Below are 23,986 nucleotides of genomic sequence, written 5' to 3'. Positions count from 1 at the left end.
GCCCCGGCCGCCCCGGGGGAGAGAGAGAGAGGAGAGAGCGCCGGCGCGCTGAGCCCGGAGCGCGCGGGGAACCAGGCCTCGCCCATGGGGAGCGAGCGCCCGGCGCCGGCCCCGAGGACCGCCGCCCGAGCCGCCCCCGGCCCGTGAAGCGCAGGTAAGCAACGGGCTCCCCGCGCTCCTCTGGTCAGGGCCACACACCCCAAACCTAAGGGGCCCGATGGAGCGGTGTCCCCAGAAAACCCGGGAGCTCTCCGTGCCGGCTCCGGCCCGGGGCTTCCCCCAGGGCCCGCCAAGAGGGAGCCCTGTGGCTCTGGTGCCACCTGTCACTCTGGTCCTTCTCACGCTCCTCGTTCAATTTTCCCTCCTTTGCCTCTGTCTGGGGTGCAGCCCGCTTTCCCCGCCTCCTTCCCACCCTCCCTCCCTCCCGCCGGGCTACGGTGACTGTGGCCGCCGGTGGCTCTGGCACTGCCCACTGGACAGGGGTAGCTTTGCCCATGCCCGCTGAGGTCCCTAATCCTCCTCTCCCGTGCGGCCCGCTCCTCCCCTTGGGGGCCCGGCGGAGATCCCTGCGTACTCTGCAGGCGTCCTGGGACGCGTTCGGAAGCCAGAAAACCGGAGAGCGCGGGGCGGGGAGAGGCAGAGGTGGCTGCCCAGGTGTGGGAAGCAGTACCAGCCGGCCCTGCCCGGAGGCTCTCCCCCAGTGACTCCAGCCTGCCCAGCCTGCCCTTCCCACCCCGATGAGCCTGGGCGGGGCCGAGCGGTGGGGGTGGGCAAGCAGCACCCCCAGACACACAGACTGCCGTCTGGGAAGAGGCTTCTGGGACCGCCGCTTTCCTAGCCCTGTTTTGTACAATGGCACCCCGAGGCCCAGAGGAGTGACGGGACTTGCCCGAAGTGGCACAGCGGCGGCTGAGGCAGGGCCAGGATCCCGTCCTCCTGTCTCCAGGACAGCCGTTTCCACCCAGCTCACCCTTTGGGTTCTCGCCCCCTTCCTTCCCCATGGCCTGTGCCTGGGTCTGGGAGGCGTGTCACCTTAGACACAGCCGTCTCTACCGAGGGGCTCAGGCCCAGGGGGCCTGTCAGATCCCCGGTATTTGAGGGTAGGGATGGCCTTTTGCACGGCTGCATCCCACCCAAGCGGGTCTCCCAGCCGCATGTGGGCAGGCAGCGTGGATCCCGGCTGTGGGTTGGCACTTGCTTTACTGGTTTGAGCCGGCTTGGCGTTGCCAGGGCGGTACCCGCTCTGTGCGTGGGGCAGAGTGCCTGAGAAGCTCGTATTTTGGTGGTTATGCCTCAGGGACCCCCTCTGGGAGAGCCCCATGAGGGCAGGAGAGTGATGGAGAGTACGCCCAGCTTCCTGAGGGACACCCCGGCCTGGGAGAAGACCGCCCCCGAGAACGGCATCGTGGGACGAGAGCCGAGTGCCCTGCCACGCGACGGCCTGCGCCACGGGGCCCTGTGCCTGGGAGAGCCGGCTCCCTTCTGGAGGGGTGTCCTGAGCACCCCAGACTCCTGGCTTCCCCCCGGCTTCCCTCAGGGCCCCAAGGACACGCTCCCGCTGGTGGAGGGCGAAGGCGCCCGGAACGGGGAGAGGAAGGCCGGCTGGCTGAGCGGCAAGGAGGGGCTGCGCTGGAAGGAGGCCATGCTCACCCACCCGCTGGCATTGTACGGGTCCGCGTGCCCGCCTCGCTACGGCCCCCTGATTCCTGAGCACGGCGGCGGCCATCCCAAAAGTGACCCTGTGGCCTTCCGGCCCTTGCACTGCCCCTTCCTTCTGGAGACCAAGATCTTGGAGCGAGCTCCCTTCTGGGTGCCCGCCTGCTTACCACCCTACCTGGTGTCCAGCCTGCCTCCAGAGCGTCCGTGCGACTGGCCCCTGGCCCCGCACCCCTGGGTGTACTCAGGGGGCCAGCCCAAAGTGCCCTCTGCTTTCAGCTTAGGCAGCAAGGTGAGTGCTGTACGTAGCAGGCCATGCCAGGGAACGCAGGGGTCCTCAGGCAGCCCCGTTCAGGGCCACACCACCCTGCCCTTCCATCCTGATGAGAAAAAAAAAACACATACAAGGCAGCACCCAAACAGAGGAGCCTGTGAGCTCAGACAGAATCAAGGCTAAGCAGTTCATCCTCTAAGCACCTCCATCTCACTAGGCCTCCCCTGCCCGCGGGCCGTTTCAGGGACTGACTCATCCATTGTCCACTCAGAACAAGGCCCTGGGAGTCGGCAGACAAAGCCCTCTCTCTGGGAAGAGGTGCAGGCAGTCCCGAGGAGGCCCGTGTCTGGGACACCTCCCCCACAGGCAACCCCCATGCCCGGGGATGAGACCTAAGCTATTTAAAACGGGAATGGTACAGGGCATCATATAATCCAGAGAGTTGCTGGCGGCCCTTTGGCTGTGCCAGGCACGAGCCCTTTAGTGGCTGGATTGTGGGGAGGTCTGAGAAACCCCGGAGGGGTCGGGGGGGGGATGACCTGGGGGTGGCCAGGGCCGTGGGGCGGTGCGTAGGAGGAGCAGTGCCTATGAATCAGTATGTGAGATGTGGGCTCTTCCATGTTTTCACAGCCCTTCCGTTTGTTTGCTTCTTTTGAAGCAACTGGGAACCAAAGTCAGCACGTGCTTAATCCTTTCTCCTCTCTTCAGGGTTTCTGCCATAAGGATCCGAGTATTCTCAGGCTGGCGAAGGAGCCGTTGGCCGCTGTGGAACCTGGGTTGCTGGGCTTAGCCCCTGGCGTGCCTCTCCAGAGGAGCGGGGAGGCAGAGGGCCCTTCACTCCACCCGAGGGACGGGGAGCCGGGCCTCAGCAGGCATCAGAATCTTTGCCCACTCCTCCTGGGGCATCCAGACACTGTCCCCCGGACCCCCTGGCCCACCTGTCCCCCGGGCCTTGGCAATGTCTGGACTGTGCCGGGCGGCGGCGGGGGCCTTGGGTACCAGCTGAGGCCGTCGGCCGCATCGAGGTGCCCCTCTCCCGGGCCTCCCACCACCCCGGGGGGCTGTTACTCACCCCACCCACCCGCCGGAGATGGAGGCCTTAGCCCTTGTGGGAAGTGCCAGGAGGGCCGGGAGGGGGGCTCGAGGGGGTCCAGTGAGTCCATCGAGGAAGCAAGCAAGGCCTCCGGTCCCAGGGCCTGCCCGCCCAACCACCACACCAAGCTGAAGAAGACATGGCTGACAAGACACTCTGAGCAGTTTGGGTGCCCGGGGGGCTGCCCCGGTGGGGAGGAGGAGAGCCCAGCAGTCGCCCCGCTTCGGGCCCTCAAGAGGGCAAGTAGCCCTGAGGTCCAGGGAGTGGCCGGCAGCCCAGCTGCCAAGCGCCCCCCTGACCCTTTCCCGGGCAGCGCAGGGCAGGACGTCCTGGACTCGTCCCTGGAAAACAAGGCGGAGGCAGAGCTGCAGGCTGACCGCAGAGGTAAGGGGCAGGGGAGGGGCTGCGTGGGCCCCGCTTGGGGGGGAGGGGGCAGCAAGCCCCGAGCTCTGTAAGGCGGTGGGGTCAGGGGTCCTTTACGAGTGGGTCGGGCCAGCATCTGTTGGGAGGGCCTCCACATCTCCAGGCCCGGGGCCTTCAAGCAAGTGGCTTCTATTTCTGTCCGCCTCCTCCCGAAGCCCTGGTGTGTTGGTGGCAGGGTAATGACACGGTGCGAGCTTGGGCTCTGGAGTCAGAGAGCCTGGGTCCTGGCTTTGGCTGACTGGCAGCCGCCTGGCCGCAAGCTGGCCGCTTCACCTCTCCGCGCCTCCGTTTCTGCACTTACAAAATGGGGGCGAAGGTGGCACCCGCCCCATCGAGGCTCCTGCGAAGGTCACGTGATGGAACTCACAGAGAAGGCTCGGAAGAACTCCTGGCACTTAGCACCCAGTAAACGTGCGCCTTCGTGCCGGTCTGTGCCACAGCTCCCGTCTGGAGGACTGCCTTCTCCCGAGGGACCCCTTGTCCTGCCTCCGGGACAAACAACTCCCCTGGCCAGCTGGACCACGGAAGCTCCGTTTGGACTCTGGCCGTGTTGGTGCTCTGGGCACATCCCAGACCCCTGTGTCACGCTCTGCCCTTCACAGAGGAACGCTCGGGCACTGCCAGCCCCGCCTCCGTTCTCCGGGATCACCTCGGGCCCTTGGCCCCCTGAACTGCCGCTGGGCCTGGATGCGGACTCTCTCAATGGCCGTGCCCGAGCACCCTGCACCTGGTGCGGGTCTGTCCACACTCTCGCAGGCCTGCGCCCGGGCTAGGAAGCCTTTGACCTCTTAGCCTTCTTGGGTTACTGCACCTGTGGTCTGTGTTGAAACGCCCTGGCCTTCTCACCTTCCGGCACCCTCCGTTCCTCCACGTGGGGATGGATTGTCTTCTCACGCTGTCACGCCGCCAGCGGCATCGCTAAGCTCCCCGTGGAGCAATCCAAAGTCTACACTGGCTGCATCTTGAACTTGGGTCGGGATCATCACCCGAGCTGCCCCGGCCTGGGGCTCGGCGCACCTGACCCTCCTCTCAGTTCCATCAGTCATCATCAGGCTCCTCTCGTGGACTTTTTTTGTGAAGCTTCGAGCTGCCTGGTCCCCTCTCACTGGTTCCAAGTCAGGCCTCGGGGGGCTGGCCTAAAGACCAGGCTGGTTCTGCATGTGGACAGCTGGGGGGCTAAGGCAGGGCCTGGGAGGCCCAGACCCCTGACCAGCTGCATTGTCCTCTCAGGACCCCGAGACGGCAGGGCCAGCCTGCAGGACCCAGGGCGTCAGGATGCACCTTGCTCAGCTCCCCGGGCAGGCGTCGCGCAGTGCCAGAGCTGTGCCCAGGCGGCGAGAGAGGCGGGAGGGCTGGCCTGCCACTCCCAGCAAGCGCCCAGGTGAGCCCTGGCCCCCGGATGTCCCCACGTCCTCCCGTGTGGGGCTCCCTCCTCACCTCCCTCTGCCCTGTCTCCAGATCCTCTCTGGGAGGGGAGCAGCAGGAGGAAGACTCGGCAGCCAGCTCCGAGGAGGGAGGAGGCTCCGGCCCCAGGGCCGGGCCCAGCGTGGGCCTCGCCAAACACCTCCTGAGCGGTTTGGGGGACCGGCTGTGCCGCCTGCTGCGGAGAGAGCGGGAGGCCCTGGCCTGGGCCCAGCGGGAAGGTGAGCGGCACCCCCAGGGCATTGGGGAACCCAGGAGAGCCTGGTGCTTTCACAAGGAGCACGGGGAGTGGGGGCCCCTCCTTCCCGCCGGCACTGCCCGGTCCTCCCGCTCGGGAGGACACCCGCCCTGCTTTGCCCTTATTCCCGGCTAAGGCTCTTAGTCACGGTGTTTTCTGGTTTCTGACCTGGGAGGCGGATGTCGGGAAGGTACAAAACCTGGTCCAGCCCACTGTCTGAGAGCGCCAGGCTTGTTGGGGAAACAAGACTGGGTGCCAAGTGTCTGTAAGGGCACCCGAAGGCGGGGAGCTCCCTGCGGGTGGCGCATGAGGAAGGCTGGCTGGGTGGTGAGGCTCCCGGGCCCTCGGAGGCTGGGAGGACTTGGGCTGGTGTCTGGGGCTGTGCAGTCCCCCTGGCTCCAGGCTCTTCCTCCTGCATCATTTCATGGCGGCTCCCTCTCGTCCCAGAAGGCCCAGCCCTATCCCCTTTCATCAGCCCCTGCCACTCCCTGAACCCGAATTCCCGGCACCCCAATTCACCTTCCCGGCTCCCCGGCTCCCCTGGGCTCGTCCACCCCTCCTGGCCCTGGCACTTTCTGCTCCTTCCCCTCCCCTCCCACCTGGTGAATGAAAACTTACTCATCACCCATTTATGAGCCTGCCCCCATCAGCCCCACCCTCCGTCTCCATGGCATTCTCACACCCAGCACCCACTCTGTGGGACCTTCATCGTCGCCACATTTATGGGTCCATCTCCCCCTGGAAGGTGGGCCCTGGGAGGGCAAGAGCCAAGGCCTGACTAGCTCTAAGTCCCAGTCCCTAGCCCCGGTCGGGGCACGGTGTTTGTTGAGTGAATAAATGAACATTTGCTCACTGGCGTCCTTGCACCTATCAGTGAGAGCTACCGCGTTTCCCCGAAAATAAGACCTAGCGCATGGACAGATAAGACATCCCCTGAAAATAAGACCTAGCGCAACTTTGGGAGAAAAAATTAATATAAGACACTGTCTTATTTTCGGGGGAACAGGGTAGTCTGAAACTCTGGGTGAGGGAAGGCAAGGCCTCTTAAACTTTCCTCCTCGATGCGGAGTGCCCTGAAGAAAGCCAACTTGGGCGGGAGGGAGGGGGGTGGGTGAAGGAATGTGTTGGAAGTGGTGTGGGTTGGTAATTGAGAGCCAAGGGGGAAATCCGTGGGGCAGGAACTGGGGATAGGGGCCTGCACCGCCCCTGGGAGGGCTTCTGGAGACGATGGCTCCGGGGAGGTTCTGTCCAGGGCTGTCGAGTAAGCGGGGGCATCTGGGAGGGGCCTGTTTCCCTTCCGGGGCAGCTCCTTGGTGGAAACTGTTCCTGCTTCTCCTGCAGGCAGGTCTGCCACAGGAGGACGCCCAAAGGGGCCTGGGCGCGAGCCCGCTCTGACCCTGTTCTCTCCCGGGGTCAGCAGGCCAGGGGCCGGCCAGGACAGAGGACGACCCAGGCGTTCCAGGCTGCTGCAGCCGCTGCCACCATGGCCTCTTCAACACCCACTGGAGCTGCCCCCGCTGCAGCCACCGGCTGTGTGTGGCCTGTGGTCGCATGGCGGGTGCTGGCAGGGCCAGGGAGAAAGCAGGTAGGAAAGGAGCCCGGGGCCGAGGGTGGGAGGACTGGGACTGGGGCCTCGGACGGCCTGCTCTAAGGTTTGTGGCCATTTCTTGGCTGCCTCTCTCCAAGAAAGCCGCCCTCCCAGGCCCCAGCATCAGCCACCACTGCCCAGTGCCCCAGAGAGCAGATCCCCTCTCCCCAGACCTGAGGGCCATGCCTGCGTCCTTCCCCCCCTTAAACGGAGTCGGGGGCCTCCTCTGTGCCTCCCATTTTGTCAGTTTGCTCCTTTTTAAACCTTACAACACTGCGAGGTGGGTGTTTTTGCCTCTATATTCCAGATTAGAAAAACCTCACAGACGTTAAATGACTCATCCAAGGTACACAGCTACTAAGTGTTGGGCCCGGATTTATTTATTATTTATTTATTTATTTATTTATTTATTTATTTTTTAAATATATATTTTTATTGATTTGGTACAGAGAGGAAGGGAGAGAGATACAGAGTTAGAAACATCGATCAGAGAGAGTCATCGATCAGCTGCCTCTTGCACACCCCCCACTGGGGATATGCCCACAACCAAGGCACATGCCCCTGACCGGAATCGAACCCGGGACCCTTCAGTCCCCAAGCCGACGCTCCATTTATTGAGCCAAACCGGTTTCGGCATTATTATTATTTTTTTTAAATATATTTTATTGATTTTTTTACAGAGAGGAGAGAGAGGGATAGAGAGTTAGAAACATCGATCAGCTGCCTCCTGCAAACCCCCTACTGGGGATGTGCCCGCAATCAAGGTACATGCCCCTGACAGGAATCGAACCTGGGACCTTTCAGTCTACAGGCCGATGCTCTATCCACTGAGCCAAACCGGTCAGGGCTGGCCCAGGATTTAGACTCCGCTTCTGATTCCAGGTCCAGTTCTTTTCACTGTTCTCGGCAAGCTTTCCTCTCCTGGGCTCCGCTCTGCCACAGGAGGGCTTAAAATTGCCCGGCGTGCTCACAGACATGGCCAGAAAGAGTTCCAGGGTAGACACGTTCAGAACACTCTATTCTGCGCAGTCATTATGGAGTTTGGCAACTCCCATCAGCATATTAGAGCGTCTGTGTTCCAAAGGCAAAGGCTCGTACTGTCCCAGCCGAACCCTAGCGTCCCAGAAAGCCCATTCTTTATGGGTTGCTTAGATATCAGTCCTCCTACCCTTCTTCCCTGACCTTAACCTGTGCGTGCCTTCGTTTTCTGACCTGCAGCTTCTCCCTTTCCACCCCACAGGCTCTCCGGAGCAGCCCACGGAGGAGTGTGCCCAGGAGGCTGGGCACAGCGCCTCTTCCCTGATGCTCACCCAGTTTGTTTCCAGCCAGGGTGAGTCATGGTGGAGGGGTGGAGGCACGCAGGGGGCGGGTCCTGGGGGAGAGCGGCTTCCTGTTTGGATGCTGTGCCCTCCTGGCTGGTGAGGTCAAGCAGCACAGGGCTGCCTCTTGTCTGCACTCACCACCCAACTCCCATCTCCCCGCCCGCCTCCAGCTTTGGCAGAGCTGAGCGCGGCGATGCACCAGGTCTGGATCAAGTTTGATATCCGGGAGCACTGTCCCTGCCAAGCCGATGCCCAGGTGTGGGCCCCTGGGGATGGGGGCCAGCAGGTGAGAGGCATGGCACGGCAGCAGCGTGCTAGCCGGTGGGCCCCAGGATGGCGCATGCGACTATGCAACTGCACATTGTGGGCCTTGGCGGGGTCTGGCCCCTCTCTTTTGACGGGAATGAAGAGGGACGTCAGGCTGCTTCCCACCCTCCCTTGGGGATGTGGGTCCATGGAGCCAGTGCTGGCATCTGTCCCACCCCCGCCCCCCATGCCCTGCCCAGCAGAAGCCTCACTGTGCGCAGCCAGAGCTCCTATCCACGCTGTGCGTGCTCCAGCTCAGCACTTGCCACATCATGCCAGAGGGGCGTGCTTCCCTGTCATGTCTGTCCACATCCCGGCACAGACGCCTGCCGGCAGGACATTGGCTCATCTCAGTATTCCCTGCACCTATCCCAGAGCAGGTGCTAGATAGGCATTTTGCAAAGCTTTTATGAAGCTTGAGAGTTTTTTTTTTTTTAAATAAAAGTTATTCATTCAAGAAGTAGTTTGTGGAATGCCTTTTGCATGTCATACTCCATGCTACATACCCGTGGTGGAAAATTTGGAAGATACGGACAGGTATAGGGAAGAAAATGACAGTGGTCTGTAATGCCACCACGATCAGTTTGACATCAGTAACGTGCCCCTCTGCTTATTTGAGCCTGTTCCGGAGTACTTTAGATTGTACGGCACCATGAGCAACTTTTCCCCACCCAGCGCCACATAACCTTTTGCTTCTTGTAAACGTGATTTTAGGACCTGCAGGAGTCCGTTGTGAATGCTTGTGGGTTGAGTTGGATTGAGTTGCCTTTGCCATTCTAAAATCTCTGTTTGGACTGGGGGGTGGCGGATGGGTTTAACAGAAGGAGCCGAGAGAGAAAAACACCCCAACCCCACAACCTTCCTGCAAGGAGGACACCAACAGGACCAAGGACATCAAAGCGGGTGAGCGGCCCCTGGCCCTCTTTCAGACTGGGGTGGGCATGCCGGGTGGCGGGGGAGCGGGGGTGGGGGGGCCGGATGCCTCGGGAGAGATTGGAATGGCTTCAGCCACCACCTCCCCCAGTCGCTGTCACTCTTCTCAAGTCACTCCAGAGAAAGTAAATCTACACAAAATCTGGGACAAGCCTCCTAATCTCTTTCTAGCCAGAGCCCCTTCCGAGCCCTCAGGGGAGCTGGGGGGTGGGAGGCGAGCGCATCCAGAGCGAGGGGCAAGCCAGCGAGGAGGAGAGCGTGGGCTCGGCCCCGAGAGAGGAGGAGCATGTGGGCAACGGAGCCGTGAGAGGAAGGGGAAGCCTTCACTGGTTTTCTCCTCAACAGAGACCCTGGACTCCACAGAGACGCCTGCCGAGGACCGTGCCAGCCGGGGGCCCCTGCCTTGCCCCTCTCTCTGTGAACTGCTGGCCTCCACCGCCGTCAAACTCTGCTTGGGGCACGAGCGGATACACATGGCCTTTGCCCCTGTCACTCCAGCCCTGCCCAGTGTGAGTAAGGACATGAGGCGGGTGGGGAGACGCCGGGGGCAGAGATGGGGCTGGCCCTCCCTGCAGGGTCGGCAGGTCCTGAGTCCCTCTGCTTTCTGCCACCCCGTGCCCCCCGTAGGATGACCGAATCACCAACATCCTGGACAGCATCATCGCGCAGGTGGTGGAGCGGAAGATCCAGGAGAAAGCCCTGGGGCCGGGGCTGCGGGCCGGGCCCGGCCTGCGCAAGGGTCTGGGCCTGCCCCTCTCCCCGGTGCGGCCGCGGCCGCCTCCGCCGGGAGCTCTGCTGTGGCTGCAGGAGCCCAGGCCTCGGGGAGCCTTCCGCCTCTTCCAGGAGCACTGGCGGCAGGGCCAGGTGAGGCTCTCACCACCCCACGGCCGGCTCTCACAGCCTCGCCTCCCCTCGGGGCCCTGGGCCCTGAGCCCGGCCCGTCACTCAGAGCGAGCAGCCGGGGCTGACCCCCACGCTGTTCTGGCGGTCTCTACAGCACACACCCCAGCCTGAGCATGTCGGGCAGCCCATCTTTCTCCCCGTGTCCCCATCCCCTCCACTACAGCCTGTGTTGGTGTCAGGGATTCAGAGGACATTGCAAGGCAGCCTGTGGGGGACCGAGGCTCTGGAGGCGCTCGGAGGCCAGGTGCAGGCGCTGACCCCCCTCGGGCCTCCCCAGCCCACAAACCTGGGCACTGCGGCCTTCTGGGATGGATTCTCCCGGCCTGAGAGTAAGTGTCTTTGGTGTGGGGTAGAGGGCACTGGGAGCCAGCCAGAGCCAGGGGGCAGCGGAGGCCCAGAGTGACCCTGGGGGCAGCTGGAAGCAGGGCCCAGGGCAGGAACAGGACTGTGTTGCTGCCCCGGGGACAGGGCCCCTGGGCAATGGCCTTTCTGTTCCCCTCTAGTTCGCCCAAAGTCCTCTGAGGGCTCCATCCTCCTGCTGCACAGAGCTCTGCGGGCTGAGGACACAAGCAGGTGTGTATGGGACCGAGGACTGGCCCTCCCTCACCCCCCTGCCCTCCCTCCTCTCCTCCTTACCTCCACCTGTGACCCTTGGCACACTCTGCTTGCCCCTGGGAATTACCCCTGTAGTGGAGGGCTTTGACGGCGTCTCTGGTGCCCGGGTTGAGCCTGCCGGGCGTGACTCCTCCCCTACAGGCTGGAGAACCTGGCTGCCAGCCTGCCCCTCCCGGAGTACTGTGCCCCACACGGGAAACTCAACCTGGCTTCCTACCTCCCGCCGGGCCCTGCCCTGTGTCCACTGGAGCCCCAGCTGTGGGCAGCCTATGGTGAGTGTGCTCTGCCCTGCTGCCCAGTCCCTGCCCCCATTCCTGTCATCCCTGTGCCTGTACGTCTGAGACCTCTTCCCAACTGTCTTTCCCAACATTCCTTTCTCCGTCTCCGTGCAGGTGTGAGCCCGCACCGTGGGCACCTGGGGACCAAGAACCTCTGTGTGGAGGTGACTGACCTGGTCAGCATCCTGGTGCGCGCGGAAGCCTCGATGCCTGCCTGGCACCGGGCGCAGAAAGGTGGGCCCTCGGGCGGAAGCAGGGTGGGGACAAGCTGCGGATGCGAGGTGCGGTGTCTGCCTGCCCTGGGCCCTCCTGAGCTGTCTTTCTCCCTCAGACTTCCTCTCAGGCCTGGACGGGGAGGGGCTCTGGTCTCCTGGCAGCCAGGTCAGCGCTGTGTGGCACGTGTTCCGGGCACAGGACGCTCAACGCATCCGCCGCTTTCTCCAGATGGTGAGGAGGGAGCCGGGACCCTGCCCTTCCCCGATGCAGCCCCTCTGCTCCCACCCCAGGAGCCCTCCCTGTCTGTGTTATCGGTGTGCTCCCCACCCCCAACCCCTCAGGTGAGCCTCGACTCACACGCATGTGCAGAGAGCGCGGACTGGGACCTGGTGGGAGTCATGCGGTGGGTGCACAGCAAGGGGTTGAGGTGGTGAAATGGACTCGGAGTTGCTGCCGGCGAGTCACTGTATTGAGGCCTTGGTCCGTTATCTCAGTCATGGTCACTCCCCTCCTTCATACACACATGCTGCTTTCCCATTTTGCAGATGAGGGAAACAGGCTGAGTGGTGGAGCTGGGGCCCGAGCTTACAGCTGTTCCCATCCCAGGTCACTCCCCCAGGCTCCTCCTGGGGCCTCCCCTACACAGGCAAAGGGGAGCCCGTCTGAGATGCCCCCCTGCTACGCTCCCTTAAGTCATCTCCATCTCACGAGGGGGTGCTCCTTGAGAAGCTAGCAAGTAAGGGCTGAAGGAGGCCACGTGGCAGGTGTCGGGAGAGGCTGGACCACACTGAGGGGCAGGGGAAGGGAAGGGGAGCAGGAGGCAGGAAGGCCCAAAGGCTGGGGCCCGCGTTGAGGTTAGGGCAGGTCCAGGTTCAAAGTCTGGCTGAGCTCGGGTTGTTCCGGGGAAAAGATGTCCACCAAGTGTCACCCCTGCTGAGGCCTATGCTCACACGCACACATGCAGATGTCAACACGGCTGCCCACCACCACCCTCCTGCCCACAGGCACGCACATCTGCAGACATGTGGACAGGCACATGTAGATCTGCAGATGCACACACAGATGCTGGAACACATCTGCAGAGGGGAGCAGACAGAAGCATCCCTTCATACCCACATGGCCTCACCTGGTCTGGGTGTGGCCAGTCCCATATGGCCAAATCCAATGACTCATGGGGAGTCTGAGGGGTGTAGTCTCACTGGGTGGCCTGGGAAGCACTGACCTAGCCACAGGATGAACTTGAACTGGGGAGGCGGGGTCAAAGGAGCCTTGGCTCCTGCCTGGAGCTACCCTAGGGTCCAACCTGGCTTCACGTCTCCCCTTCCTGTGGCTCAGCCTTGGAGCCCTAAGCCCAGAGACCATTGCTGAGCTAGACTCTAGCTGAAGGGGTGGGTTCCGCTGGTGTCAGCCTCTGTAGGCATTCCCTGGCATCTTCTCTGGCCTCTGCCAGTCCCTGTCTGCCCAAGGAGCTCCCTGCTCGGGTTTGGCTGGCGAAGCTGCCCCCATGGCTGTGCTGGCTTCAGAGGCCTTGGCCTGGACGGGCCAGCCTGCCCATCCACTGGGCATCGAAACTTCTGTGTGTCCTTGCTGCTTCTGCATCTGGGATCTTAGACGAATTTGGATTTTCTCTCCAGGAATACCTAATCACCTACAATTTAGCACACAATTCCGATGTTTGCTGGGATCCTGGTTAAGAGCTGCTGGTACAGCAAGTTCATGAGTTGGAATATTCAGGGTGTCTTCCTGGGTTTGGAGGGAGGGGGATGTTTGAGTGAGGGAGGAGAGGGCCCAGGGCCAGGGACACAGGCTCCTCACGGAATCTGGCTTCAGGGAAAGCAGGGATTTAGACCCCCCTCACCTCAGGGCCCTTAATCCTTTCCTCTAAGCTCCTTTCAGCCAAATCTCCAGTCTGCCAACCTTAGTGGCTGCAGCCCCTCACCACCCAGCCCCTTTTTCTCCCTCCTGTGTCCTGTCTGCTTGCCCTTCAAGACTTGAACACAGCCCTGGTCGGTTTGGCTCAGTGGATAGAGCATCGGCCTGCGGACTGAAAGGTCTCAGGTTCGATTCCGGTCAAGGGCATGTACCTTGGTTGCAGGCACATCCCCATTTGGGGGTCAATGATTCTCTCTCACTGATGTTTCTAACTATCTATCCCTCTCTCTTCCTCTCTGTAAAAAATCAACAAAATATATTAAAAAAAAAAAAAAAAAAGACTTGAACACTCAGCCCTGGATGGTTTGGCTCAGTGGATAGAGCGTCTGCTTGCGGACTGAGGGGTCCTGGGTTGGATTCTGGCCAGGGCACATGCCTGGGTTGTGGGCTCGATCTCGGGGGTGGGGTGGGGTGGGGGTGATGCAGGAAGCAGCTGATCAGTGATTCTCTCTCATCATTGATGTTTCTATCTCTCTGTCCCTCTCCCTTCCTCTCTGAAATCAATGAAAATTATATATATATATATAAATATTCATTTATATAAATATTCATATATATATATATATATATTCATATATATATATATGTGAATGACTTGAGCACTCAGCTTTTTCCAATGCCCACAGCCCTTGAGAAGTCTGTGCCCCGGCCTTCGACAGCCCTGCCCTTGCCTCCCGCCCTCGCTCATTGCCCTTTCTCTTCGTAGGTGTGTCCGGCGGGGGCTGGCAACCTGGAGCCTGGCACCCCGGGCAGCTGCTACCTGGACGCAGGGCTCCGGCGGCGCCTGCGGGAGGAGTGGGGTGTGAGCTGCTGGACCCTGCTGCAGGCCCCCGGCGAGGCCGTGCTGGTCCCCGCGGGGGCTCCCCACCAGGTGGGTCCCGGGGCCGGGGCTCTGCTGAGAGCTCAGAATGCCAGAAACAGCGCGAACAGCAGCACAGCGATGCTGCATCCCCCGCCTGGTATGGCCTCGTCCCTCTCCAGACCCGGGGACCTGGGCTGGGCAGGAAGCACGCTCCCACTGTGGCATCCTTGAGCGGGGCTTTGGGTCCGTGGGTGCTGGCTCTGCCTGTGCCATCTCTGGCATCCCCTTGGCCTGGTTTTGGCCCTGCCCTTGGGGATGCTGGAGCTGGATCCAGAGCCTCCGGTCTCTGAGCGCTGGGCGGGGCCATTATGGGAAGCAGAGCTCAGGACCAAGGTGGGCAGCATGAGTCTCCACTGACCCTCCTGTTCGCCTCCTTCCTGGCACAGGTGCAGGGCCTGGTAAGCACAGTGAGCGTCACTCAGCACTTCATGTCCCCTGAGACCTCTGCCCTCTCTGCTCAGCTCTGCCACCAGGGATCCAGCCTGTCCCCTGACTGCCGCCTGCTTTGTGCCCAGGTGAGGATGACGCTGGCCAGGAAGCTGGCTGTGCTTCCCAAGTCCTCCTGTGGCCCAGCTGGGGTGGCGTAGCAGACACAGCCCTGTGCCCGGCAAGCAGCTAGCCGGGGCCAGCGAGGGAGTTCTTGGTGGGGAGAGCCCACGAATGCAATTGTGAACTCGGTGTCCTCTCGTTTCCTCCTAGGTGGACTGGGCTGTGTTCCAAGCAGTGAAGTTGGCTGTGGGAACATTACAGGAGGCCAAATAGAGAGGTCCCGGGGGTCTGGAGGGCAGGTAGACCAGGTGCTCAGCTCAGGCACAGCATAAGCAGAGACGACGCTGGGGGCTTGGGGACCTTTGGTCACTTCCACAAGCACCACTCTGGGTACGAGCAGGATACTCTGTTTCCCGCTTCTAACCTGGGCCCTAAAGCCAACAACCACAGTGCCACTGAGGTTCACCCCTGCCCTTCGCAGGCTGGCACCTGCTCCGCCCCTACGCCCCCTCCATGGTATCAGGCCCACACTGGGGGTGGCTGACGCCCTTCAACCCCCGCCCCCCAACCCAGGAGACAAACAGCCTTTCCTTGGGGGACTTTGGGAATCACTCTGGCTTAAGCAACACCTTTTGCTCCCTCATCTCCTGCTATCGCCCCTGTGCCAAGCTCTGTTATACCACCCACCTCCTCACGGGACTCCGGGCGCCCATGCACTGCAGGCATCTGGACAAGGGGCCACTGAAATCCTGCCCTCTTGTTCGAGGGAGAGCTGGGAGGTGTGGGGAGGGGGTGGCCTCAGGACACACACCCCAGGCTTGGCCAAAGGGAATGATAGGGGTGAGGCCCTGTTCCCGCTCCCTCCTCTCGCCTCCCTCCTTCCTGTTTTCCATTAAAGTCTGTTGTTTTCTGAAAGCCACCAGGCCAGTGTGGTTGGCCCTGCTCCTGCTGGCCACATGGATTGGGGAGGGTGGGGAGACATGGAAATGGAACCGGGTGGGCAGGAGCTGGGCTGTCCCTGACAGGGGCCTCAAGCACCCTTGCCTGCTCTTCTTCCCCGGACCTGGGTCCCTCCCTCCCACGGAGAAGCAGATGGAACCCTCAGAGGTAGCGACAACAGCAAGGCAGAACCCCGGGGCACAGCACAAGGTGGCTTTGACCCCAGCCCTCCCCGAAAAGTCCAGGCTACCCCATCTCTTCCGTCCTATCTGACTCGGAGCTCCGGGAGTGTGGCCCAGGAGGGCCCTGGCCAGGGCCTGGCCTGCTGCCTGAGCCGGTTGGCAGCCCCTCCCTATCCCCAGGGCTCTCTGGTGTGGCTCTGCCTGTTCCCCTGTCCTAGCACACCTCAGCCCAGCATGCCCCCACTCTTGTTCTGCGGTGGTTCGGGAAATGTGTGGTTTTTTTTTAAATAAAATAATTTTTTTATTATAAATTTCATACACTTTCAGAACATGTAGGAAATAAGACATGTCACCTGTAATTCCACCTCCACTCACTCTCAACCCAAACACAGGTAGTATCTGGGTATATCTCCTCTTAGTATTTTTTCGTTTAAAGGATCTGTTTTACATGCAGTTGGATTGGTATGCTTTTTACTCGGTTTCTCTCTATTAACAAACACTCCGGTGATCATTTTCTGGGTTGCCACCTAACCTTCATTATTAATGATTGCTTATATTCCCTTAAGTGGCTTTGCCATGACTCACATAGCCATCCTTCGTTTAAAAAAAAAAAAAAAAAAAAAAGGTTTCCCCATTGTCTGCAAAGCTAGATCATTTTCATGCGATAGAAAAACAAAAGAAAAATTTAAGGGACCCCTACACCTTACGGTGCCACTGTTTTCATTTAAGTGATCTCATTTGATCCCGTATCATGGTTTTGAGGTAGATTGCTACTTGTTTTTATTCTTCAGGAGAGGAAACAGGCAGGCTGGAGGGTACGTGAGTCACCCAAGGTCACACTGCAATTTTAGTGGCAGAATTGGGATTTGAACCAAGTGTCCTGACTCCAGCTGCCTCATTTACTTGGGGCTTAATGGCCTTTGCAGATGGCTCTGCTGTCTGCTCTGTCCTCCTTCCAATACATGCACTTTATAGCTGATCCTGTTCCAAGTGGCACCGGGTGACCCATCCCTACCTACACTTCGCCTTATGTAGCCTTGTCCTGATGTCACCTCAGAACACCGAACACAGGGTCCTTCCTCTGAGCAGAGGGGGGTGGCTCTGCCAGGGGCCTCTTTCTTCCCCACAGACCTCGGCCTGTGGTCACAGTGCCCTCCGGGGAATATCGGGTCTGACTCCATGCAAACAGCAGGTGGGCCACATGTCCCAGGACTGGACAGGGGATGAAGCCAGTTCAAGTGGGGACTGGCCTTGAGACTTGAGACTCTTGGTGACCCTCTTCCTTACGGAGGCTTAGCTTGTCCCCCGCCCAGCCCAGCCCTGCCCTTTAGGCCTCTGCTTTTCCCAGCAACCCCACTGTCCACCGTCACCCCCAGCCTCTCGCTGGCCCTGACAGCGAGGCATAGCCTCAGCGCCGGAAGTGACCTCAGGGGTGCAGACTTTATGCTGCCTCTTTCCTTTTTTCTGATGAAGTACATTTTCTAGATTCTTAGTTTTTAAATGATTGTAGATTCACAACCGAGTCACAAAAATAGCACAGACCATTCCCAGTTCTCCTTCAGCCAGCTTCCTCTCATGTTAACATGGTACATTACCATGGCACAGTGATCAAAACTAAGACATTGGACCGAAACCAGTTTGGCTCAGTTTGGCCTGCGGACTGAAGGGTCCCCGGTTTAATTCCGGTCAAAGGCATGTACCTTGGTTGTGGGCACATCCCCGGTGGTGGGGTGTGCAGGAGGCAGCTGGTCGACATTTCTCTCATCGACATTTCTAGCTCTCCCTTCCTCTCTGTGGAAAATCAATTAAATATATTTTTAAAAAACACAAAACAAACAAGACATTGGTTTCCATACAACACTATTAACTGAGCCACAGGCTTGATTGAGATACACTAGTCTTCCCTTCATGTCCATTCTGTTTCAGGATTCACTTCTGCCTGTGTCTTACCAATGACCTCGACGGTAGAGGTGGTTTTCCCCCAGAACACAGCAAGCTAGCTAGTGGCATCGCCCAGGCTGAAGCCAGACCTCCTCCCTAACCCTGGGCTCCTGCCCTCCTTGCCCTTCCCACTTTGATAAGGGCCAGGGTTTGCTGCTCTGTGGCCAACTCCGGTGTGACCGACACCCTTGCCCACCCTGCCTGCCGGTGCCCTCCCATTGGTTTCTGAGGTTGCCTACACTTCCCTCTGCCCTCCTGCTCACACGCGTAAGTGGGTCCCTGGGCCCTGGAATGGCTGGCTCAGGCTTCCCTCCTGTGGGCATTGTGTGGTGTGGACCCTCTTGGCCACCCGCTGCATGGCCACCCCACCTGCCAGCCATCTTCCCGCTCTGGAAATGGAGGGCACAGAGCGGCAGCCTTGACGGAGACCTTGCTTTGTGTCTGGTCCTGCAGGTTTCTGTCTCAGCCCCCCATCCATCAGCTTTACCCAGGTGTCTCAGGGCCGCTCCTGCCTCGGTCTGGGGTGTGCTCCCCTCCTCCCAAAGCCCGAGAAAGCCTGCCTCCTGTTGTCTCCCTCGGCTCCCAGGGCTTCGCCAGGGCTGCCCTTCGCAGTTTATAAGCAGCGTCCACGGCTGCCTCCCGTGCTCCTCACCGCAGCGGTGATTAGGGCCACTTCAGAGGCGCGGAGCACTTTTCCCAGCGATAATGGGGGGAGTGGAGCCGCGGTTGGTTGAAGTCTTTGCTCTTTGGGGCCGTCAGGCCGCCTGGTGTTTATCTTAGGCTGCCTCTGCGGCTCTCACAGCCCTGCCCAGACATGACCTCATTCTCTCTCAAATCATCCCCGGGAGGCAGAAAGGAGTCTGAGACAAATGCTGTCCCCACTTCACAGATGGGAAAACTGGGGTACACACACACACACACACACTATGTTAACAGGTGGCTCTGCAGCTCTAGGGGCCTCTGAGGCTGGTGAGTTCAGCTGTCTGGGAGGCAACAGGTCTGGGGCTGGGAGCAGCAGCGTCGCCAAGTGCCTCCAAAGATTGTGGGCCCACAGCCTAACACAGCACCCGCCTCCAGGGATCTCACAGCTCAGGTGTGAGAAGGGCCTCAGGAGGTAGACCTGGTGTGGCTGAGCCTGGTTCCATGGTGGCCCTGGAGGCACTCTTCATGAAAGTGGGCCTTTGTGTTGTAGCAACAAGTGCTGTGGCCAGAGGGGTCCGGCCGGGGGTGGGGGCAGTTGGTGGGCTGCCTGGCAAACAGCCATGGACATCTCACTTTCCCAAGAACCCTGTGAAGGAAGAGCTGTGAGCCAACCCGCAGCTGGGGACACTGATGCTCACAACTTATCCAGGGACACAGCCAGCCAGTGGGCAGAGGTCGGGCATCTGGCATCTGGCGTAAGTCCAATGCCTTGTCTGTTCCAGCAAGCGACTGACACCCCTCCCACCCACCCCCACCCCCACGCCCAACACACACACAAAGGGAGGTACACAAAGGCAGCAGGAGGGAAAGGGGAGGCCTAACTGAGGATCCCAGATTTGGCTGGCTTCACAGTTTCGCTCCGGCTGGCCCTGCCTTCCTGTCCTGAGAGGTGGTTAAAGGAAGCTCTGAGGAAGAAAGGTCAGGCTGGGAGAGAAGCGGGAGCTCGCCAAAATCCACACCCTGCTCTCAGAGCGGCAGGCCAAGCCAGCCGGGGGTGCGGGCAACAGAGATGGAGGAGCAGAAACTGGCCCCTGTTGGCCTAGGGCTCCCGGGCTGCAGGGTAGAGGGTGCTGAAACAATAGGAGATGCCAGTCAGGGGGCTGGGACACAGATCCCAGGACCTTTCTCTGCCCCGAATCCCCCTTCTCCCACTGCCAGCCACACCTTGAGCATCCTGGCCCTGCTCCCTCCCTCCTCTGAGCGCTGTCACGCCTCCAGCTCAAACCAGTCATTTAGCACTTGGCTTATAACCCTGAGTTGACTTTTTATTATGTGTCTACATTTACCTTCCCAACTAGATCAGAATCTCCTCCAAGGCAGGAGCACATGTTCCCTGTTACATTTTTGGTGGAAAAAAAAAAAAGAGGTTATTTAGGAAGTGATCATTTGGGCAATGCTGGTGACCATTTGGGCAATGTTTATGACCAAAAAGCTGGACAATACATTACACCCACGGCCCCAGACCTCCGTGACGTCATTCTGCTTGTGACGTCACCGTCGCTGGCTACCGCAGCGCTCCGCAGCCCACAGGCAGGATGACGCAACCATCAGAGCCGGTGCGGACCTGTGAGCGCCGGAGATGTTGGCGAGGCCGGCGGCCAGAGGCGCCCGGAGAGGGCGAGGAGGGACGGGCAGAGACGCCCCAACCGGGTGGCGTCCGCAGCGCCCGGACTGGCCCCGCCTCCGCGATGACGGACGCGGGTCAGCCAATCCGGGCCAGCCGCGGGGAAGCGCAGCCTATCAGCGGCCGCGGCTCGGCCGGCGCTTCCGCGTTGGTCCGTGAGCCCCCAGCGAAGGCCCGCGGGGGAGGGGACCGAGGCCCAGGCAACGCCCCGCGGGCGCCCCCCGCGTCACCCCCACTGGTCGCTCTGCACCGGGCCTAGCGGGTCTGCGGGCCGCCGCCGCCGCCTCCCGGGGGACCCCATGGCCTCGGAAGGCCTGACGGGGGAGCTGGAAGCCGTGCTGGCGGGGCAGGGGCTGCCGGTGCAGAGCTGGGACTCGGAGCCGGCCGGGGAGCTGCGGGCGCCCGCGCAGCTGCGGAGGAACGTCTGCTACGTGGTGCTGGCCGTGTTCCTCAACGAGCAGGTGAGCGTCCGCCCGCCCGCGCCCGCCGCCGGGGCCCGGAGCGCGCAGCCAGCCCCGTGGGGACCGAGGACCTACCGGCAGGAGCCAGCGCTTGTTTGTGGGTGGCGCTTCCCCGTGTTGCAAAGCAGTCATTTTGACACCTGAACCTTGTGCGCCGAACTCTGAACCCTGCGACTGTCAGATTGTCAGACGCACCGAGGAGAAAACCGAGCCCAGGAGTGTGTTCATCTCACCCCACTAGGCCTCAGTGCCCAATGGGGAGTGCTGTCTCATTCCTCTTCCTTTTCCCACAAGGTAGCTAGCACAGGCTGGCGGAGAGGGCTCTAAGACTGTTCACTGCTGCAGAGACCTCCCCCGGGTCCCACTGGCAGCAACCCTCACTCCTGTGGGATGCTCTTTTTGGTGCTGATCTAGTACAAATTCCCGTGCAAAAGCTAGAAGGGGCCAAGGCCTTAGGTAGGAGTTATATGGGGGTGTCAGTGGGGTCATGTTTCAAAGCCTAGACTTCCGTGTGAGGACAGGCCACAGCAGTTTGCAAACCAAGAGGGGAGGTGAGAGAGACAGGAACATATGCAGACAGTGCAGGACACATGGCAACCCCCACTGTGGGGTCTGAACCCCAGCCCCTGAAGCAGCTCCCAGGAATCTCAGCCCCTTTCTGCAACGGAAGTCCGATTGCAAAAGGATAAATTGCAGAGAGAGACAGCTGTCGCTGGCAGCCACTCAAGGGCCATTGCCTAGGAAAGCTCAACAGTTTGAGTGTGTCCTCTAGTAAGGGGGTCCTGAGTGATCGTGTTTAAGATATGATCTGGCTGAAACCAGTTTGGCTCAGTGGATAGAGCGTCAGCCTGCAGACTGAAGGGTCCCAGGTTCGATTCCGGTCAAGGGCATGTACCTTGGTTGTGGGCACATCCCCAGTGGGGAGGGGTGCAGGAGGCAGCTGATCGATGTTTCTCTCTCATCGATGTTTCTAGCTTTCTGTATCTCTCCCTTCCTCTCTGTGAAAAGTTAATAAAATATATTAAAAAAAAAAAAAGATATGATCTGGCCCCAGGGCAAGGGAAGTCTGCTAATCCCAGCCTGGCGGTGTGAGGGTGAGGATTTTGTCTCCCCTCAGGATGAGGTGCTCATGATCCAGGAGGCCAAGAAAGAGTGCTATGGGGCGTGGTACCTGCCCGCGGGGAGAATGGAGCCTGGGGAGACCATCGTGGAGGCCCTGCAGCGGGAGGTGAAGGAGGAGGCCGGGCTGCTCTGCGAGCCCCTGACACTGCTGTGCGTGGAGGAGCGGGGCCCCGCCTGGATCCGCTTCGCGTTCCTGGCTCAGCCCACAGGTACTGGCACGGCACACCTGGTGGCAGCGTGGGCAAGGGGCAGTGGGTAGCTTTCCCCCTGCTCGTCCTCGGGTGAGAGATCAGCCCCTGTTCTGGCTGCTACAAGCCTGGCATCTCCAGGTTCTCCGGCCTCAGAGTCAGGGTTAGAGCGCCTCGGCGGCTGTTGGCTTTGCCAGGCCTCGCACTTCTCTCAGCGCAGACCCTCTCTCCCTCCCCTCCCCCCAGGTGGAGTTCTCAAGACTTCCCAGGAGGCAGACGCAGAGTCCCTGCAGGCGTGCTGGTACCCACGGACCTCCCTGGCCACTCCTCTGCGAGCCCAGGACATCCTGGCCCTGGTTGAACTGGCTGCCCAGTACCGCCACCAGGCCAGGCACCCTCGCATTCTGCCCCAGGAGCTTCCCTGCAGCCTGGTGTGCCAGCGGCTCGTGGCCACCTTTACCAGCGTGGACACCCAGACCGTGTGGGTGTTGGTGGGCACGGTGGGGGCGCCTCACTTGCCCATCACGGCCTGTGGCTTCACCCCGATGGAGCAGAGGGGTGGCCTCCACATGGCCGTCTTGCGGCTGCTGCAGGACTGCCTGACTCTGCACCACTTGGCCGTGGAGACCAAGGGGCTGCTGGGCCTGCAGCACCTGGGCAGAGGCCACAACGACGGCATCTGCCTGAACGTGCTGGTGACCGTGGCTTTCCGGAACCCAGGGACCCACAACGAGCCCCCCGAGGTTCGGGGTGAGAACTTTGTTTGGAGGGAGGTGGTGGAGGGAGACCTGCAAAGCCAGCTCTTCCAGAGGCTTCAGGAATCATCTGTTGTCCCAGTCAACGGGTAGAAAGGGGCCACGAGGAGACACGGAGCTGCCGTCTGTGCTCCCTCCACCGTGGTTTCGCCTCCCTCTCGGGGAGGCAGGAGGTTGGCAATCGGGGATCCCGTTGTGTTGGGAGCAGGACAGGTCTCCTGCTTCTCAGGGGGCTTCCATCTCTCCTTACCACGAGCAGGCCCCTACATGGCACCGGAAGGGACAGGGCCTTTAACCGAGCAAGGAGTCCAGAGCTCGAGGACTCGGTTTCCGGGAGGAACAATGAGGGCGCTGCTCCCTAAGGGGATATGGGAACGATCTGAACCCCAGACAGCATCTTCTCTTCTACACCAGGTTCTCGGGCGCTTAGAATATGGAGGAGGTCACTCCAGGGACTGTGACCTTTGCTGAGTAAACAGATTGCTTGCTTTGCCTTCCTGCCTAAATGTGTCTGTGGGGAGGAAGTGAGCAGGAAGGGGGGGCTGCCCTCAGAGGAGAAGCTCCTCCCCTTGTCCCACCGAGGCCTTGCCAGACCGCAGGCTGCCACGGCAGGGGCCGGCCTGGGAGCTGGGAGCTGGGAGCAGGCAGGCTTCCTGCTGTCCACCTCGGCCTGACTCGGGCCCACTGAGGCCTCTTCGCCTTGCCTGCCAGGTAGGACGTGACCACATCCCCTCCAAGTCTCGAGCAGTGAGATTGCCAGGGAAGCTTCGGGCAGGCGAGGAGTCGAGAGCTGCCCGGGCCTGGATTTCCTTCTTGGGCTGATCCCTCCCCAGTCGCTCTGCAGCCGGGCGCCTGGCTCTTGCCTCTGCCTTTTTTATAACTCCAGCCCAAACCAAACCCAAATCCTCTCATTTCCCCTTAGCCCGACCGAATCATCGTAGAAATTGTTTAAAGAAAAGGACTTGACTAAAATGTAAAGGAAAACTAAAAAAAAAACACACTGTGTGCTCCTCACTGCATCTGAAGTCTAGATCTCCGATTCCGAGCTGGGAAACGCTTGGTTGGGCTTCCCTGCTGACGTCACCACCTTCTAGCCCTGAATGAAGGACTGGGGGACCCCCCAGCTGCTGCCTGTCTCTCCTGGCCACATCTTGTCTCCCTTTCTGGCCTGTGGGGCTGTCCGTAGTAGGAGTCCTCCTGTCCATCCGGGGATAAATATCTCCTAATGTGGAGCAGAACCCGCTCCCTCTCGCTCACTTCTCCCAGTGTCTGAGGGACCCCCCCCAGTCCATCTCCACGGCAAAGGGCCATGGTATCTGCACCCATTATTTAGCCCATGGCAGTTCCCAACTGTGGGTGCCCATGCGAATCACCTGGAGAGCTTTAAAAACCACCCACCGATGTGTCTCACGGAGGGTCGGGCTGGGGCACTGGCGAAAGCCGCCCTAGTGATTCTATTGTAACATGCACCGAGGCAAGAACCACTGGCCAGCCCTCTTGGTCTTCAGCTTGCCCTGCCTGG

At 60.6% G+C, this 23,986-nt stretch overlaps 2 protein-coding genes across 3 annotated transcripts; both read left to right on the top strand.

Moving 5' to 3' along the window:
- Positions 1-15,972, top strand: HR (HR lysine demethylase and nuclear receptor corepressor). 2 transcript variants are annotated; one of them, XM_084884183.1, is made up of 19 exons: positions 1-154; positions 1,298-1,948; positions 2,639-3,407; positions 4,677-4,827; positions 4,905-5,089; positions 6,524-6,691; positions 7,935-8,024; positions 8,187-8,302; positions 9,144-9,225; positions 9,601-9,764; positions 9,883-10,119; positions 10,322-10,487; positions 10,662-10,731; positions 10,915-11,045; positions 11,166-11,285; positions 11,383-11,498; positions 13,906-14,070; positions 14,448-14,576; positions 14,761-15,972. In XM_084884183.1, the coding sequence occupies exons 2-19, from the start codon at positions 1,337-1,339 to the stop codon at positions 14,821-14,823; spliced, it is 3,534 nt and encodes a 1,177-aa protein (XP_084740309.1). In that variant the 5' UTR covers positions 1-154; positions 1,298-1,336; the 3' UTR covers positions 14,824-15,972. The 2 variants fall into 2 exon arrangements, with proteins under 2 accessions (XP_084740309.1, XP_084740310.1); XM_084884184.1 differs by having other exon boundaries at positions 16-154; positions 6,527-6,691.
- A 4,113-nt stretch (positions 15,973-20,085) lies between these two features.
- NUDT18 (nudix hydrolase 18) lies at positions 20,086-23,482 on the top strand. The gene is made up of 3 exons (XM_084883946.1): positions 20,086-20,399; positions 21,517-21,730; positions 21,956-23,482. The coding sequence occupies exons 1-3, from the start codon at positions 20,238-20,240 to the stop codon at positions 22,555-22,557; spliced, it is 978 nt and encodes a 325-aa protein (XP_084740072.1). The 5' UTR covers positions 20,086-20,237; the 3' UTR covers positions 22,558-23,482.
- Positions 23,483-23,986: the final 504 nt, after the last annotated feature.

Source organism: Pipistrellus hanaki (assembly GCF_964339955.1).
Source record: "Pipistrellus hanaki genome assembly, chromosome: 5".
Lineage (NCBI taxonomy): Eukaryota > Metazoa > Chordata > Mammalia > Chiroptera > Vespertilionidae > Pipistrellus > Pipistrellus hanaki.
This window is presented reverse-complemented; position numbering and strand designations above follow the sequence as displayed.

Excerpts from the sequence above, each read along its gene's own strand:
- HR (XM_084884183.1), top strand. The coding sequence starts at position 1,337 with ATGGAGAGTACGCCCAGCTTCCTGAGGGACACCCCGGCCTGGGAGAAG. Across the intron at positions 5,090-6,523 it reads GGCCTGGGCCCAGCGGGAAG|CAGGCCAGGGGCCGGCCAGG; the intron begins GTGAGCGGCACC and ends TCCCGGGGTCAG. Across the intron at positions 6,692-7,934 it reads CAGGGCCAGGGAGAAAGCAG|GCTCTCCGGAGCAGCCCACG; the intron begins GTAGGAAAGGAG and ends TCCACCCCACAG.
- NUDT18 (XM_084883946.1), top strand. The coding sequence starts at position 20,238 with ATGGCCTCGGAAGGCCTGACGGGGGAGCTGGAAGCCGTGCTGGCGGGG. Across the intron at positions 20,400-21,516 it reads CCGTGTTCCTCAACGAGCAG|GATGAGGTGCTCATGATCCA; the intron begins GTGAGCGTCCGC and ends GTCTCCCCTCAG. Across the intron at positions 21,731-21,955 it reads GTTCCTGGCTCAGCCCACAG|GTGGAGTTCTCAAGACTTCC; the intron begins GTACTGGCACGG and ends CCCTCCCCCCAG.